General features: G+C 34.2%; 1 protein-coding gene across 6 annotated transcripts in view; it reads right to left on the reverse strand.

The window, feature by feature from the left end:
- Positions 1–9,453: 9,453 nt before the first annotated feature.
- CACNA2D1 (calcium voltage-gated channel auxiliary subunit alpha2delta 1) overlaps positions 9,454–19,529 on the reverse strand; it is a 506,034-nt gene continuing 495,958 nt past the window's right edge. For all 6 annotated transcript variants that reach the window (XM_021936120.2, XM_021936123.2, XM_021936118.2 and 3 more), the window contains one exon: positions 9,454–13,528. In XM_021936120.2, coding sequence (XP_021791812.1) covers positions 13,412–13,528 — 117 coding nt within the window. In that variant the 3' untranslated portion in view covers positions 9,454–13,411. The remainder of the gene's footprint in view (positions 13,529–19,529) is intronic.

The following is a 19,529-nucleotide window of genomic DNA, read 5'->3' on the forward strand; positions in this document are numbered from 1 at the left end:
TTTGCAAACTACCACTTGGTGGTAATTTATAGCAACGCTAGGCAACCATGATCATATGTAACAAACTCCCTATGCCTAAGGGATAAAATGATATTGAGAAGCTAATTCCCTATAAGGATAATAACAAAGATTTATATACTACTAAGGAAACCACTGGAAGAAATTATGTTGTTATTTGTGAGATACTTAAGTTAATCTCTGTAAAATTTTGTATTTTTCTTTAATTTGGAAAATAGGAAGTTCAAAGTATTAGTGAAGACTATTTACTATTTTATTTTTAGGTACATATTGATCCTACTACATGAAGGGCACACTACTAAACTTCCATAATGCATATTTAGGAATAGCCTGAAAGAGAAATACCAAAATAAATGACAACTTGAGTCACTGAGGACTTTGAAACCTTAGGAATAACCCTTGGCAGGTGAGAACAGAATAGGGTTCAGAGGGTTGATGGAATTTTCTTCAGGTACACCCTACTCCTCCTTTGCAATCAGTAACAATACAAGGAGAGATTAAGGAGGACTGTGCCCCTGAGTATTCACTCGTAAGCACAGCGGTATAAATACTTCAGTGTTACAAAACTGAGGCATCTACTATCTTATTATCAGCAAGACAATAGCATTGATCAACATGCTCCTGATTCATAATGAGTGATTCAGTGACTTCAAGCTCTCAGTATCCCAAGAGACAAATACAGAAGGGTTTGAGATATGTTAGGATTACAGTCTTTCCTTTGGATTAGAGGGAGTGACTCAGACTGGCTCAAATCAGCAGCAATCTAGCTTATGAGGCCACCTCACACCCTAAATGGTATCTCTTGGGATGGAGTGGCCCTGCGACATCACTATTATGTAGGGATTAATAAGACATGTACTTGGGTGTTCAGGAACACACACTATAGTTTGAAAGCACAATTTTAGGTTTTTTTGGATCAGCTTGAAGCTATGTTTTCAGGTTTAGCTTAACCATTCTCTTAGGTTTTTTATTCGTGAATTTCTTGATTCTCCATTTTTGTTTAACAGCATTTCTTACTTCTATTAATGAAACAGAATAATAGTGTATACAGAAATCTTTTACTGAATTATATAGTTAATAATAATTTAGGGCTACAGTTTAGGTCTTTTGGTATTATGGTATCTAATATGTAATTTATAATATAAATTGACTGAGATTGCTTTACAATTTTGCTCTTTTCTTCAATTTAATGCCATTTGGGTACAATCACTTTTCACCACAGAAAAAAAGGTTGAGGTATCAAAGCAGTAAAGGATTCAAGCTTTAAAGAAACATTTTCTACCATAATTTTGCCTAGTTACAGGCCATGTTGTATTAGTCACAGTTGCAACAGAAACAACTGGACTTGAGACTTTTGCCCTGTCTGTATTGCTCATCCTAATGTTTTTAAAAATCGAAATGTGTTGTTCCTTTCCGCTTACTTTCCTCTCTTTAGTGGCTAAACTGACTTGCTTACCATCAGTTGTGAGCCACTTAATGTCTTTCTTGAGGCTCTGCTGACTCTAGAATTTAGGAAAATATAGGAAGTCCATCAGTAAACTTAACGGCCCCGTATTAAATCAAACTTTCTCTTGAATTCTGTTTTTGCATCCCAGTTTTATTTTTTAAATCATTATACTTGTCTTATTTAAAAATGATCCACATGATCTGCCATTTTTTCTAACTTTGTCCAGTCCCACTTTTACTAATTCCAGAATTCTGATTCAAAAAAACAATTTAGGGATAGATTCTTGAGTCATGGATGAGACAGTCTGAGATGCAGGTTGACATGTCTTACTAGGTTTTCCTAACCTGACTTGGGGTTGTACTAAGTGGAATGATGTTATATTAGAAGGAAAAGTAGATGCCCTCCAGAAGATGTCACAGCTTAACCATTATTTAAGATGAGATGGAAATTTAATTGAAAAATTAACCAAATGTTTGACTACTTGAAGCATTCTTCTTATTCTGGCAATACCAGAGATAGTATGGTTATTAGTAGATTAGGATCTTATTTTACTAGAAGCTGGTATTATTTATTAAGCTCCTATTTTGTGCCTGTCCTATATCATTAATAATTGTTCCCACCATATTGCAAAGAAAATGCTGCAACAATTTACAATTGCAGATTCTGATCCCCTAAGCTCACACTAGTAAAAATTAAAGCGACAGTTGAGACTAGGTTTTTTAAAATTCTAAAGTCCACACTTTTTTTTAAAGTATGCCACATTTTCATAGATTGTAACAGAGATATGTTCCAAATATCTCTCTCGGTCCAGAGCAGAGTGTCTAGTAAATACTTGGGTTTTCTTTATTTCCAAGCTCTTCCTCCTTGTTTCCTAAAAGGAAGTAATTTAATATAAATGTTATTTAAGATAATTCTGACAAACATTCAAACTCAAATCTTTGTTGAAAAACAGAGGAGAAAATGGCCTAACCACTCCAGAACACCAGAGAATGCTGTAGAAGAGTGGTAGTGTTTACAGTGGGTATTAAAATATAGGTAATGGTAAAGGGGAGGTTAGGAGAAGGCATTGTGGGAGTCGTGTTCAGCACAGAAAAATGAATTAGTGCATTATATTTGAAAAACTTTAGGTAATTTGGTAAGGTTTAAGTTAAAAATTGCTTTTTTTTTTTTTTTTGGTATTAGGATAGGAATGAGGGGAATATGAAGTCATAAGTAGCGAGAGGCCTGCTTCTAATTGGTGTCATATGTCCTCCTAAGGCACTTTTATTTTATAAGCAATGGGGAGTCACTGAATATTTTTTAAAGGGGGAAGATGTGATCAGAGGTAAATTTTAGAAAATAAGTACCATGGGGGTGGATTGAAGTGGAAAGAAACCCAAAGTAGGGAAACCAGTTGGGAATCATTTAAATGGTTTGGGCAGCAGTTGACAAAAGTCTGAAGAAAGAAAATAGCAGTGGGTGTGGAAAGTAGTGGGAAATCAAAAGGTATTTAAGGTGTAGGCTTGTCAGAATTTGGTCATTTAGTGACACTAAAGCTCTAGCTTAGCTGACTTTGCCTCTTTGACTTGGTCCTGAGATACAGAGGGCAAAAGGAGGAAGAGATATTGAGAAAGATGTTAGTTATTTTCTAGGTATGTTAGATTAGTCATATATTTAAGACTCCTAGGTATGAGAATCCAATGACGACTGGGAATTTGGACCAGAATGAAGATAGAAAACCATAACATTTAATAAAATCATATAGGTAAAGATTTTATAAACACCAATATTTAAGGGCCAGATGAGTTGGACTATCTTGAGAAGGGAGTGAGTGAGAAGACAGTGAAGCACTGGAACTCAGAGAAGTCTGAGTTTTCAGAGGGAAACTGACAGAATATATTGAGATTGGAATGAGCAATTAGGAAATCATCCAAATCAGTTTTGGAGGAGAGGTTGAGATGAAATTTCAGGAGATTGAGAACTAATGAAAATGAGGACAAGTGGAAATTTAGCAGAGAAAATTAAAGGTTTTTGATGAAAGGAAATAAGAAAATGGATGAGGTAATGCATTTTTGTTGAGGGAAACTTAAGTATTGGCCCATAAGTGAGAAGAAGTTTCTTCCTTCATACCCTAAGCTGTTAGCTGAAGTCAAACATTCTCCCAGAGCTAACATTGCCATCTGCTTCTCCATTACTTAGTCTGTATCTACTGTGCTCCAGATGTCTAATTGTTGCTGAGATTTGGATGAAGACACCCAGGGCAGTGTGAATCTTCCATCTACCTTCTTCCCAGCTCAGTCACTAAACACAGGTCAGTTCCCATCAGGTTCTTTCCTTCCATCTGCCATCAACTCCTTGTTACCAAGATCTTTTTATTACATAGCGCTTTTTTTTAGAGTTAGTAATACATGCCTCTTCATGCAATTTTTGGACGAATACTCTCCTTGTGGTCTCCTGCAACTCGCGCTGTGTTTGTGTTTCTCATCATTATATTTCCAATGCCCAGCAGAGAGAAAATTTTGAGGTCTTGGTAATATTTGTTATACCTTAGAAATCTTTTTGATGTCGTGTTTCTCCAGGCATTCCTAAAATCATCAGCATCAGAATGATTAAGCTTCTGAGGTAAGAAACAGAGGCCTGAGTGACTATTAGGTAGTGACTATAATCATTGTTACTATACACATGTATTTATTGAGTGAATAAAATAAATCAGACAACGAACAGAAACTTAAGAGGTGTCATATGACATGCCCAAGTTGGGGAGCTGGGATGTGTCCCCAGGCAATCTGACTATACAGCCAGGAACTTCTATCATGCACCAGTCTCTCTTGCCTCAGTCAGATATCTTTGAGGGTCTCTAAATGAAGATGAGCAGGCAGCCTGCCATCAATCTGAAATAGTAATCTTTTAAGTGGGATTTTAAAAGTTTTGATGAGCTTTTCATTGTGTCAAGAAATAGCCATTTAATTGTGATATGTAAAAAAAAAAAAACATATTGTCAAGTCACAGAATTTTCTAATTTTATTCTGTTGTTTGGTATCATTTACCATAAGAAAGAACCTGATTGACAAAGTTCTTTTTGTTTGATATTTATAGAAATCTGTGGTGCAACTATATAAGACATTTGATATTATTAATGTGACTTAAATAGGAATAGAATGTCTATTAAAAAGAATTATCCCAATAGTGGTCCTAAATATCAGCCACAATCAACGAGAACTATATTGATTATCAGGTATGTCCAACTATAGAATCCAGATCCAAAGAGAAAAATGAATAGAAAAGCCCTAAAAAATAATGCAATTAAAATGGGATTGCAGAATGTGTTTTAAAATATGCTCATAAAATGTGTTCATTTAAAATTGAAACAAAAAATTGTATGTAGATATAGTTTTATAAAGTATAATTTAGAAACATCCTGCATCTGAGTCGTCACTCCTGTCACTTAACATCCCCCTGGCTAGTGTAACCCTGGCTGCAGGAAACACTCGAGATTCTGAATTAATTAGAGTGGCACTTAAGTATCAATATATAAAACAAAACAAACCAACAAAACTTTCAATAAGCATTTCTAACATGCAATCAGTGTTAAAAATCACACAGAGTGTATACATTCTTGGGCAGCAGCGACTCACCCAACTTTGCATCTTCTCGTCTTCATATCCTCAACACTGTACAAAGTCTCCTTCACAATATTTCTGAAGAGCAATTTTTAATTTTCTCATCTGGATTTGTCCCGTCTACCTCACCCCTGCCTTGGGCACCCTCCTTTGTCCCCCGCACTTTGGGGACTGCACTGCTAGTCAGGATGTTAAACTTCAGAACCCTGAGAGTAATTGTTTCTCCCCCAACTTTTTTTTTTTTTTAAATATAACCGGTGAATCATAAAGTCTTCTCCTTTTTTTCTTCTAAATATTTCAAAGATCAGTTCACTTTTCTCTGTCTACTTTCCTACCAGTCAACAAAAGTTTCACACCTCGATGGTAGGCTCCTAAGTGGTCTCCTTATCTGTAGGTGTTCTTCTATCAATAACACATTTCACCCAGAGTGGTTGTCCGAAGATGTAAATATGATGATACTGTTCTCTGCCTAAAACTCTTCAGTGGCTTTCACTTACTTAAATACCCAATGTGATTCAGAGAGAGTTTCAGGCCCTGGTTCTTCATCTCTCCAGCGGCATCTTCCACTTCATCTTCAGTCACCCACCCCTCCAGCCAGACTTAACTGTCACATTGAGCTACTTCCAGTTCCCTGGATGCATCTCTTTTCATACACTCTTCTCTATTTATTACAGTATTGCGTCCTCCTTCCTTCAGCTTAAGATCATGGCAGCCTTCTCTGACCAGCCTAGTCTTGCTAGGTTACTTTTCTGTAAGCTCCTATAATATGTATTTCCTACAGAATAGCACTCATCTCACTATTGTAAATGTTTATTATATTTTCAATACTCTCAGCCAGTAGTCCCTCAAGGAAAGGAATTATTTTTATCTTGTATAAAGGGTCCACATCTAACACTTCAGTGGAATAAAGAATAAATGCATGTTTCATGGAGTACACATGGATACAAAGAAGAGAATAACAGGCAGTGGGCTCTACTTGATGATGGAGGGTAAGAGGAGGAAAAGGATTGAAAAACTACCTATTAGGTACATGTTTGTTACCTGGGTAATGAAATAATCTGTAAAACAAACCCCTGTGACATGCAACTTACCTATACAACAAACCTGCGCATATACCCCTGGACCTAAAAGTTAAAAATTAAAAATTAAAAAAAATTAAATTACACATTAATGGTTACAGTGATATAGTTTGAAGATTTGTCCCCTCCAAATGTCATGTTGATTTGTAGTCCCCAATGTCCGAGATCACGTCTGCTGGGAGGTGTTTGAGTCATGGGGGCTGATCCTTCATGAATGGTTTGGTACCCTCCTCATGGTAATAAGCGAATTTTTGCTCTATTAGTTCATGCGAGAGCTGGTTGTTTAAAAGAGCCTAGCATCTCTCTTTCTTGCTTTCTCTTGCCATGTGACATGCCTGCTCACCCTCTGCCTTCTGCCATGATTGAGTAGATGCAGATGCTGGTGCTATGCTTATTGTACAGTATGCAGAACCATGAGCCAAAATAAACATCTTTTCTTTATAAAAGACCCAGACTCAGGTATTCCTTTATACAACACAAAAAGACTGATACATGTAGATAATTAGGATCTTTAGCGCTTCAGCCCAAAATGAAGATTGTACTAGGAAGATGACTGTCATGATAACAATTCATAATAATGTATGGCATTGATGAGTGATAACAGTGCTGGGCTCTATGCTAGGTTATTTATATTAATTTTATCACTTAATCATGGCAATCCTTCAATGTAGTTACTGTTATTTTTATTTTAGAGATGAGGAAACTGAAACTTTCAGATGTTATGTAACTTGTCCATGGTCCCATAGCTAGTAAGTGGTTAAGTCAGGTTTTAAATCGAAGCAAGGAATTCCAGTGACCATGTGGCTACACTGCCTTCACAATGTGGACTAGGGTAGTATTATAGTTCCTGGATTAAGAAATTTTACAGGTCATTATAATTATAAAATATAAAAGGGAGTGTAACAGAGGTAATGACAACTAACATGAGTTTGCTCTTTATTTTGCTGTTTACAATAGTTATAATCAATGATGCCATACTTTCACAAAACATCATTTTTCCTTAAACAATTAGGGGAAATAAGAATATCTGGAAAAGGGAATTCCTCCTAATACAGAAAATTGCCAACATTGCTTGCATTTTACTCCAACCTATACATACATTGTCCTTATATCAATATGTTGGATAGCTGGTGTCTGGAATCATTGTCTCTAGGGAAGTTACTAACAGCCAACTCGGGTTCCTAGTCCAGTTTTGACAAAAGGAGCTGGTGGCCTTGGACACGATTTAACTCCTCTGGGCTGCTTCATGTGAAAGAGAGCACTTAGAACTCCATAAGCTCTCTGTCTTAGAATCCATTAGCTATTTTTTTAAACCTTAAGCATTTTTTTTTTCATGGAAACTTCATCCTACAGTATAAGAAATGTTTTAAATCATTCATCCTTACCATATAAAGTTCATGATAAACTTATTTTTTAGATTAAAAAAAAAGTTTCAAATGACCCAAAACTATTACATAATAAATCATTTGGGGGAAAATTCTACACATCTAAGAAAAGCCGAACTTTGACAAAATTTCATGAGTATACATTTTTAACATATTAATAACTAAAGTATACAGTCTGATATTCGGGTCCAGGTTTTTATTTTATGCAAAAACTTCCTGAACTTTCATAATAAATGCATTAAGCATTTATTAAATGTGGCACATTTGACAACTGGCATATGCTGAGTTTGTTCATTTTTTCTTATCATCATAGCTATGAACCTACTTTAATGTGACATACTTACTAAATTGGGCAAGTTATATTCTTTTCCAATTATGGTAGTGATATTAAATTTTCTTCTCAAATACATTTTTAAATAGTTCATTTATTAAATATAAAACAGCATTGTTGAGTTGTATAGAAACTTTATAAGAAAGTATATAGGTGCTCTGGTGGGTAACTCCACTTTGAGATACAAAACATTTAGGAATTTAGAAATGTCCACGAACTTGAATTTATTAGGACTTCATACCAGTAATTAAAAATTTTCAGCAGTAGTGAAAACTGGCGGTCAGAGGTAATGTGTCTTACAGATCTAAAATTCTAAGGCCAACTTGAATATAATGCAAAGAGAAAAGACTACCAATACATGTCTATGGATATACAAATGAATAATTCTAGTTTTATAAATCTAGGAAGTAATAGGGTTAATGGGCGGGGGTGGATGTTTGATTGTTCAGTTTGTTTTAGGTAGAGGTGTTCCAAATGACTTTAGACCAGAGGGAAAGAAGCCTGTTGGAAGGGGGATGGAATATCCTTGAGAAAGAAGAACCGATGAAGCAAGGTCCCAAGAGAAGAGGCAGGAGTGGGATCAAAATGATTGATAGAGGAAATGAAGGTGTCTGGGGAATGAGAAAATTAAAGAGAGAAATTGGTATAGAATGAATCCAGATGTTCAAAAAACAAACGAAATCTACCTTACACTTTTGTGTAGGTTTTTTTTTCTGTTAAAATGTCTTTATCAGACATGGGGGGTCAGATTTTCCAGTAATCACCATCATGGGTACCCACATACTACAGTCCACCCATACGTAGGTATTTTTCAGATTCTCCAGATACAAAAAAGACGAGTAGGCCTATGTTCTACTAGATTCCATACAATATCAGGCTTATCACTTTATCAGGTAAGCATAGAAAGGCAGGTCATAAGCTGACATAAGTGTAAAAGGAACCTAATAGGGTTTTTAGGGAAAATTCTTTATACTTCATTGCCTCAGCTACTGTTCAAATGTTAGATGCATAGAAGATAAGCACATTTCAGATACTCTAACTTGTTTCTTTTAACCTACTTTCCTGAGGTCTTTAAAGAAACATGGCAACATTTTTGCCTAGGGAACTTTTTTTTGTAAAAGAAGTCCAAAGTCTGATTAAGTACATTCCTAAATGCCTTGATAGAGAAGGCAAGTTAGAAGGTTAGACTTAAGTAAAGGTGTTGTGAGTGAATTGACAGTCGTCCCTCTGTGTATGTCGGGGAGTGGTTTCACGATGCCCACATGTATCAAAAGTTTGGAAACTGGCCCCGCAGAATCTGGGTACAGAGAAAGTAGGCCCCTGGTATATGTGGGTTTTCCATTTTGTAAATACTGTATTTTCAATCTGCATTTGGTTGAAAAAAATCCATATAAGTAGATCCATGCAGTTCAAACATATATTGTTCAAGGATTCACTGTATTTGTGTGAGTTGAGGTTTGTAATTGTAAAAGCACTATTTAAGCCCAACTTTTATCTCCACAATCCAGAATTCTCTCTTAAAATATATTTATGACAGAGCCATCTGTCTCTTCCAACTGGATCTTTAAAAAAGCAGAAAACCCAAACCACGTGGTGACTTTAAATGATAAACTTTTATTCTGAATATACTGTTTTTGCACAAGATTTAACACAACATTTTCTGGGATTATAAATATTTTATAACAGTATTATACAAATTTTTACAAAATGTTTTTATCAGGCTAGATAATTTTCACAAAAGTGTCAAGAGAACAAAATAAAGGGGAGAAAAAATCTATTGTTCACAAAAGCCAGTTGGCCTTTTGCATGAATGCACACCATTTTAATAAAAGTATTCCTAAAAGCATGATCTGACACTCACACAACACAACAAAAAGACAGCTTGACTAGGTCACATTATAAACTGAATTGGCATCTACACAAGACAGTATCCCATTAGTTTCAGTGGAATTTCTTTGAGATAACTGTGTGAACTAGAAATAAGGTAGATGAAACTATTGGTAAGGGTTGTTTAATTTTTTAAAAATCTGGAATTTTTTCAACACTCAATATATTGTATTGGTTTGCTCTTCACAGAAATATACTGTGAATATTAACATTCTGCTATGGGAAACAATACAAGTTTAGATTAAAAAATATTTAAAATTTTGGGCAAGTGAAATAGTCATTCCATTCTATTCTTTTAAAAAAGTCACAACATCCATTTTGTTTCACTAGGTCAGACTATACCATTAAACATTTTAACGTCTAACATGATCAATGGAATAGATCCAGAGTTTTAAATTAAGACAAAATTTAAGCTTTGTTGGTCACAGACAGAGATTTAAATGAGATTTAAAATACAAGAGAGCATCAAATAAGCAAGTAACACTTGGGTTGCAAAGGTCACTTAAAAGGGATACTGCCTATTTGAACCCCATAAGGCCAGTTTTAAAGTTAATAAAAGGAATATTATAGGAAAACTTACAAATGGCAGCAACACTGTTTTTTTTTCCCCCAAGTTAAGCGGTAATGCCTCAAGCATTAGAAACATGAAAAAGATCATACTAAAATCTTATAGGCCCAGGACCTAAAAATCTCTTCAATCAAACTTGCTAACTATGTCATGTTAAAAACTTGTTACAAATATGGACCACGGTTGGTGTTTGGCAGTAATGCTGGTTGTTTAAATGAGGAAAATATAAAGAAATCATTAATGCAAAATTCTTTCTTGTTACTCAACACCATCGCCAAGCTTACTTGAATTCTGTTTTAGTGACTAACTACATTAAGCCACATGAGGATAACAAAAATTAAATAGTAAAAGCAGTGTATAAATTTTTTTATTGATCTTTTATACTGTTCAGTCGTTGGAAATCAATATTAATAACAGGCTATAATTTAAGTTCTTGTCAACATAACTCACAGAAAAATACTAAATGTAATATAATAATTTGATGGGATGAGTGTTACTGTCTTAAAGAAAAGTATGCTAAAAGCATGAAGACTAATATTAGTCATGGGAACAATTTTTAATCAGCTTGTTCTTACCCAATTTATAATTGTATTTGTCAATTTGTCAATAATATATAACTCTACAGCAGAAAATAAAGGTTTATAGCAAAACTCATGCATATAAATATATTTTGATGGCAAAAGAAATCAAATAGGATCCTGCCAAGAGATGCCAAGTTTAACTGCGATTAATACAATAACAGTGTAATTGATGAAAACATATAATCGACATTAGCCATGAAAATATATTTAATAGATTTTGAACATAATTTTAAGGTAGTTTGTTGTATGCTGGAAGCAATTCAATTGTTTTAATGTGCATTGTTTATATACACAAACTAACAATTTTATATTTTGATACCCCCTTCCCAACACTATCATGATTTAAGATAGTCTAGCAAAAATTGAACAATAACTTTTAAATATTGAACAAACAACATGATTTAAACGTTGTTACTAGAGTGAGAAGTTTTTTTCCACATATATTTTAAATCACTTTGGTGTTTTCTAAAATGTCAATACCAGTTATGAATGACACTACAAAATCACAACAATGCATTAGAAATGGTAACTGATGTCAACTCTTAGAACAACAGTTGGCAAAGTGATTCCATTTCCCCCTCCCCCCTTTTTATTGAAAAAAAAAACTTAAATAAAGAAATGTACACAAATGGTACCTAAGGTATATTGGTGGTGAGAGGGAATTACAAATGTATGCAAAGCTAAAAACAAAACAAATATTATCTTTTAAACTACATTAAATTATTGGTTATATCTTTGATATGTGGAGCATATTAAAGCATGCTGGATAATGTTAATAACTTTGACTTAAAAAGGATATGTAAGAAAATTTCCAGCATATACACATACCTTTAATTGGCATGTTCCAAAAAAAGAAAAACTGCATTTTATCATAAAAAATATCTACATACGTTCAGCCTTCAGTAAAATTATTAACTATTCTTAGAATTACACATTCATAGTTTTTACCCTTTCTTCAAATACTGTTTGCTCCAGAAAATAATTTTTAAAAGCATAAATAATCTGCTACCGTATTAGTCTATAATGAAATATCTGATTTACTACACTAACCATTTTCACCAATGAGGCTGTATAAAAAACAACTTTTATTATTCACAATCAAGTATTCATGTGCATACATAGAGATTCAAGGTTTCCTATTTGTTCAGATTATTGTAAAACCCTTATCAAATTGCATGGAAATTTTGGTCAAACGATCATACCATTTAAAATGGAAGGGCAAAAGCAGCAGTAGCAGGAACTTTTGGATTGTATGTGCTACCATTGAAACGAACAAAGAGGAAACCTAGGATGAATCTTCATTGAGAACATATATGTACTTTTCAAAAAATAAATGTGTCAAATCTGATTTATGTACTTAAAATATCTGTACATAGGTTATCAGGCGAAAGCACGAATCTGTATAAAATTCATTAATTCTCATTTCACCATTTATCTAACCCCAATCATTCAGCATTTACATTGCACAGTATATTCAGAGTAGTTTAACAACATTTTAAAAGATGACTTAAGTGCATTTACACTGCAAGGTTCAGATTCTTACATAACAATAATATCACTCAGTTAACTTTTCAATGACTACACTCTACAGTAAGAGAAAAAAGAACTGAAAAGTTAAAATAGCAGCAGCATCATGCAAAATACCCTTGGTAAACCAAAGTTCATTTATCACAAGAAAAACATTTCCCCCTCCCCCCAACAAGCTTTTCTTAGAGCATTTTTAAATATCTGGCTAGCACTACATTACTGTGAACAAAAGAAAATTACATCAAAGCACTTATTAAGGGCTTGCTTACATTTATAAGGAAATATGTCACATATTCTAATTTCTCCCTCAAGCACCTTTAGTTTAATAATTTCTTAGGTACTATTTTCAAACCATCAGTTCATTACTCCATCAAAATTTAATTGGTCATCAATTGTGTTTTATTTTTGGCAAAGAAGCCATTCTTCATAAGGCATTTGATTCATGGCAAATTTTTCATAGAAAATTAGCCATTATTTGTGTTTCAACAATTTAGACCAATGTTAATTCTTTCTCTATACATTTCAATAATTTATACTCAAAGCAGGAATTAAGTTTTAACAGAAGAATAAGTGAAGGCAAAAATAATTTCTTTCCCCTTAGAGATTTTCTTAGTAAAACTGCAACAAGTCAAAATTCCAGGTCAATATCAAGACATTTCTTATGATTCATAAACAATTGTATGGGGAACCCTTTCACATGTAATCACCAACAATGCAACAACAAACTCCCAAATTTTCCAATAGAGGACACGTATAGGATTTTGCTTTGATGTTATACATAGATGATGCAGCATTCACACACGTTTAAGGATCTGACACCCTGACATGCAGCCAGTGGGTGTCTTAGGAGTCTGCGCCTTAGTGTTATGCCATGGTATAGGCCCAGGTAATATCTGTCTGATTTTATAGCTGACCCTACTTTAATGTAATTGAGGGCTCATGTTCTGGCAGGGTCTGGAGTTTAATTATGCAGATTTGGTTTCAGAAGGTCACAACAGGCGGTGTCTGCTGCCAGATACCAGCCAAAGTAGTAGAAACTGGATTCCGAAGATATACCACAGGGAGGGATTTAATCCAGAAACACCACCACAGTCAGTATAATCCTCCTGTTGTAAAAAATAAATAAATAAAATAAAAATAAAAATCTTGAAAAATCTTTAGTAACACATCTTTTAGAGTAATCCATATTTACTTCACTTCTGAACTTACCTTATAAAATTGCTTTAACTGAAATCCAAATAAATTACTTTCTCCTGGATTTTATCATTGAGGAATTTTGGTTAAAGCAACTTCCCTAGCATCATTTGACAAATGCTTTAAATTTTTAGTTGTAGATTTTTATGATTATGAAAGAAAATAATAAATGCTGTTTGAATAATAATTTTAAAGTAAAAACTTTCATAGTATCAAAAGTCCTATATATTTATAAATACAAGAAGTGTAAAATTTAATAGGTTTTATAATTCCCAAGAATTATGATTTTAGCAACTATGCTCCATATGGGAAAGTTTGGGACTGATAAATACATTTCCATTTCCCGTGTTTCTTACACAGTTTCTAAGGTTCAACATAGCGTGCAATCATAGCATCTGGACCTTCATCAAGAATTAAAGTAAAATGAAGAATAATGTATTTGAACCATAAACAATGAAAGGACACGGAAAATAAATATCCAAAATAAAGAGCTAGGCTAGGAAGAGATTTGTCTTGAGACAATGAAGAAATATTAGAATGAATGTACTCACATTAACTCCCCACGGTCTAGTGGTAGCTCATTTAGTTCCCTCTTAATGCAAAAGTATTATTCATCTTTTATTCCTAGGTTCTATATTTGATAACAATTTCCACATCCTTTAATTCCTTTTAACATAGTGAATTTCATTTTTAAAAACCTCATATTTATTTTTTATTTTTTATTTAATTTCAATAGTTTTTGGGGAACAGGTGGTTTTTGGTTACATGGATAAGTTCTTTAGTGGTGATTTCTGAGATTTTGGTGCACCTGTCACCCAAGCAGTGTACAATGCACCCAATGTATGTAATCTTTTATCCCTTTCCCCTCTTCCTCCCGAGTCCCCAAAGTCCATTATATCATTCTTATGCCTCTGCATCCTCATAGTTTAGCTCCCACTTAGAAGTGAGAACATACAATATTTGGTTTTCCATTCATGAGTTACTTAGAAAAATGGTTTCCAACTCCATGTAGGTTGCTGCAAATGCCACTATTTCATTCCTTTTTATGGGTGAGTTGTATTCCATGTTGTATATAGACCACATTTTCTTTACCTACTCATTGGCTGATGGACATTTAGGTTGGCTCCACATTTTTGTAATTTTGAATTGTGCTGCTATAAACATACATGCGCAAGTGTCTTTTTCATAAAATGACTACTTTTCCTCAGGGTAGATACACAGCAGTGAGACTGCTGGATCAAATGGTAGTTCTACTTTTCGTCCTTTAAGGAATCACCATACTGTTTTCCATAGTGGTTGTATTAGTTTACATTCCCACCAGAAGTGTAAAAATTGGTCCTTTTTTTTTTTTTTACCACATCCATGCCAACATCTATTTTTTGATTATGGCCATTCACGCAGGAGTAAGGTGGTATCACATTGTGGTATTAACATGCATTTCCCTGATAATTAGTGATGTTGAGCAATGTTTCATATGTTTTGGCCATTTCTATATCATTTTTTAAAAATTGTCTATTCATGTTTTTTTGCCCACTTTCTGATGGGATTTTTTGAAAGACCATATATTTAAACATCTTTAAAGAATCTAATCCAAGGTAGATGTTCTAATAATCAAAATAATAGGTTGAATAATTTTACAAAGATTCTAAGTTCCCAAAGAATAAGAACTTTGACTATTTTCGTTCACCAGGATTTAATACAGTGCTGCCACATAGTAAATATATAAAAATTATTTCTTTAATTGTATTTTAAGGCAGCAGAACTATTTTGTTTGTTAAGAAGAAAGAAAGCTGGGAGAAAAGAATCTATGAAAATAATTTTGGTTTTAATCAATTTACCTCCCAAATCTAAACAATCATAAAATAATCAATTATTAGTCTTTATCCTATTTGACCTTTCAGAAGCATTTGACAAATATATAACATTGTCTCCTTGAAATACGTTCTTGTGTATCTTTGGCTAACCCACTCTTCTGGTTTTTCTGGAAACTTGTTCGTGTATTTCTCCTTGGCTTGACCTCCTTTTCTTCATGCTGTCTACAATGTTAGACTTTTCCAGGTGTTACTTCTCTCTCCTTTCTTCTTTTTCCTTTACACTTTGTTCCTAGATGATCTAATCTAGTCCTACAGCTTTAAATTTCATCCATTTCCAAATAACTTGCTCTTTTATATGTTCAATCCTGTATTCTCCTCTGGTCTCTGAATTCATTGATCTCTACTTTCTCCTCTTGTATGTCTCATAGGGATTTCAAACTTGACTTGCCCCTAATATAATTCTTCTGGTATCAGTAAATAGCACTTTTAGAGTAGCAGATAAGGCCAAAGACTACAAGTAATGTATGATCCTCTTTTTTTCTCAAATCTAATCCTTTTTTTTTTTTTTTCTGAGATAGGGTCTCACTCTGTCACTCAGGCTGGAGTGCAATGATCTTGACCTCCCTGGGCTCAGGTGATCCTCCCACCTCAGCCTCCCGAGTAGCTGGGACTATAGGTGTGCATCACCACACCTAATTTTTTATATTTTTTGTAGAGTTGGGGTTTCAGCTGGGAATCCATCCTCTAACTCTAGCTTCAAAATACACCCCCAAACCTACTGCTTGTCACTACTGCAGGTCCAAGTCACCATTACTTCTTCCTTCCGTTTTGCAAAAGCTGCCTCACTTGTCCCATGGCTTCTACTCTGCCCTTTTGCAAATGCTTCTCCAAAAAGCAGTCTTCTTAACACCACACATTCTTTCACTCCCTGCTCAACATTTCTCATCATTCTCAGAGCAAAATCTACATTCTTTATTAAGGTCTACAAAGTCTTATGAGGTCTGGAGCCTGGCTGCCTCGTCTTCCCACTTTTTCCTCTCCCACATACTCACTCTGCTTCAGTAACACTGGCTGCATCTGCAACAGGCCAAGCTCTTTAGTGCCTTTGCATTTCTTTTGTTCAGATGCTTTTCTCTCCAGGTAGGGTAACCAGATAAAAAACAGGGTACCAGCAATAATTGAATATGAGATTAAAAAAATACTTTATATAAATGCATTTCACACACAGAAGAGAGGCTAGATACATAGTAACGATTTGATAAATGAATAGTAGGTACTCAATAAAGCAGCACACACTGACTGGTTAGAAACACTATGAGGTATTAACTTAAAGAAGTCATTGTCACTTAACCAGGAGTACTCCCCAGTTATGATTAAGTGTTAATTTGAATAAAAATTACCACACAACAAGACCCATTTGTGTATTAAGAATATATTTTGTCATCTTTATAATCTACAAATGTGTTACGGAAAGAAAAATATTCTCTTTGGCCCTTATTTCAGTGTTTTTATTTTTATATTTGGGTGTTTTTTGTTTCATTTCCTCTGTGTGATGATGAGATATATCTGTTTCGATGGGAGGTGGTAGTTTAGATAAGTTATTGGGGCTCCCTGTAGTCTGCATGTCAATTCACACTGAAAAATGTGCCTTTTAAGTTTCCTGATCATGTCTTCCCATACATTTTGCATGGTGCAACTCCATGTAATGTATTTCATAGAATCATTTCAAGTCTTATTATGGGATACATTCTAAATCACAAATGCCCTGATGTGGGAGCAACCCAGCATTATCTCCATCCTATAGAGACTGAAATCCCACTGACACCATGACCAGATATAATAAATCGGTCTGATTTTTAAACGATTATTTAAGTAGAAAACAACATATTGGTACTTTAAGTTTAGAACATTAAAATGGAAGAAGAATCAGTGCCAATATTATATATTTATTTTAAAATATGATAAAACTAATTTTATTAGACTTCCTCATAGGGGAACGTCTCTTAAAAGATTGTGTTGTTAAAGATATCAACTGAGAACTCTTTAGTCCTTTCTTTCTCATTACTCTTTAAAAAATCTAAACCATAGTAAAATTCATATGGTATTTGCCCCCAAAGTTTTCCTTATACAGCATGTGTTACCAGTGACTAAAATCTTTTGAATTTACTGTTGCTAAACTCTTACTCTGCTTTTCTTTCCCCATTCAGAACCTGGGACAACTAATGGCATACAGTACAAGCTTAATAATTTTTAATTTATTAAATTTAGAAATACATTTTTCAAAAGAAAATGTTCTGGTCATTTGGCTAAAAGGTTTTTGATCTTTTTTTTTTTTCTGAATTATAGCCATCATTTAATTTCCTTCAAAATGCAAATCACTGTTGAAGACAGCCATCAAATCATGGATTAACTTTGGAATTCAGGTAAGTCTGTACTAAAGTTACCACCAGCAACTTCAAAGAAAATCTATATTTAAAAATTTTTAGGCAGGTAGATACTGCATAATAATAGGAATAATGCCCCCAGCAAATAATTTGTTCTCCTACATGGCACCTTAACACTCTTACACATTTACTCGAGAGATAGGCAGTATATTTATTCAACTCTTTAAATGTAGACAGATTATGTACCCAATAATATGCTTTATAAATTGGGTTTGCATAAAATAATTTCTCAATGGACAGAATTGGCTTGCCTTACTTCTTTGATTAGTAAACGTTAGCTTTTTCATTTGCTTTTGTACTTGTGTGTGACTTGAGTCTTCACAAAGCTTGTTATCAAAAAGTCTTGTTTGAACACTTGAGTTCTGATGAAGTCGTCATGGTATGGAGCTTCATAATTGTTTATGTATAATCTTTATCCTTCTGGAATCTACAGGATTAATGGCCCTTTGGTAGGCTTTGGAGATTACACTACCATTCTACCTTGCTTGTGAGCAGAACCTAATCCAACAGAAATTGCTAGTTTTAGCCAGACTATATTGGAGCATAGACCATGACCTTTATTGGTCCTTAATGTGGGAAACAACTGCCAACTAACCTTTCAGTACTTTTTGTAATGATTTTTTTTCAACTTAATTGTTTCAGAGAAAATAATACTTCCTCTGATATCATTATATCAACATTCAAATAGCACTAAGGGGATTCACTGTTCTATACTGATAACTGTGTTTTTAAATACTGAAACCACATCTTGTTAATGTAAAATATACACCATCTATATTATGTATTCCTGTGATATAATAATATAAAGGAATCTCACATGTGTTCCTTTTAGAGATCAGGATATAGATTTACAGCATCTACAATTATGAAGTTCCATACCATGAGGACTTCATCAAAACTCAAGTGTTCGAGAGTTTTTGATACAAGCTTTATGAAGACTTAAGTCACACACAAGCAAAAAAGATAAGCAAATGAAAAAGCTAACATTTATTAATCAAAGAAGTAAAGCAAGTCAATAATTGTCCATTGAGAAATTTATTTTATGTAAACCCAATTCATAAAGCATATTATCCGGTACATAAATATCTAGTTGAGTCCATGGTGATATATAATTATTTCCATGATAGATTTATAATGTATCATAATAGGAAAATGTTATTTTGTGTGTGTGTGTGGGGGGGGGGGGGTCTTAGGTTAAAAAAAACTTTACATTCACTGTTGCTATAGGTTTTTTTTTTTTTTTTTTTGGAGACGGAGTCTAGCTCTGTGATCCAGGCTGGACTGCAGTGGCACAATCTCGGCTCACTGCAACTTCCAACCTCTCAGGCTCAAGCAATTTTCCTGCCTCAGCCTCCAGAGTAGCTGGGACTACAGGTGCGTGCCACCATGCCCAGCTACTTTTTGAATTTTAGCAGAGATGGGGTTTCACCAGGTTGCCCAGGCTGGTCTCAACTCCTGACCTCAGGTCCACCTCGGCCTCCCAAAGTGATGGGATTACAGGCGTGAACCACTGCGACCAGCCATTGCTATAGGTTTTTAAGAGAAAGGTAAAAAGAGAGCTGGCCTACTCAAGACCAATACTTACATATTTTTTAGTGTAATTGATAACCTATAAATCTTACCTAAAAATTCTATGATCGAGAGAAGTAAGCTTT

Source organism: Papio anubis, chromosome 4 (genome assembly GCF_008728515.1).
Source record: "Papio anubis isolate 15944 chromosome 4, Panubis1.0, whole genome shotgun sequence".
Lineage (NCBI taxonomy): Eukaryota > Metazoa > Chordata > Mammalia > Primates > Cercopithecidae > Papio > Papio anubis.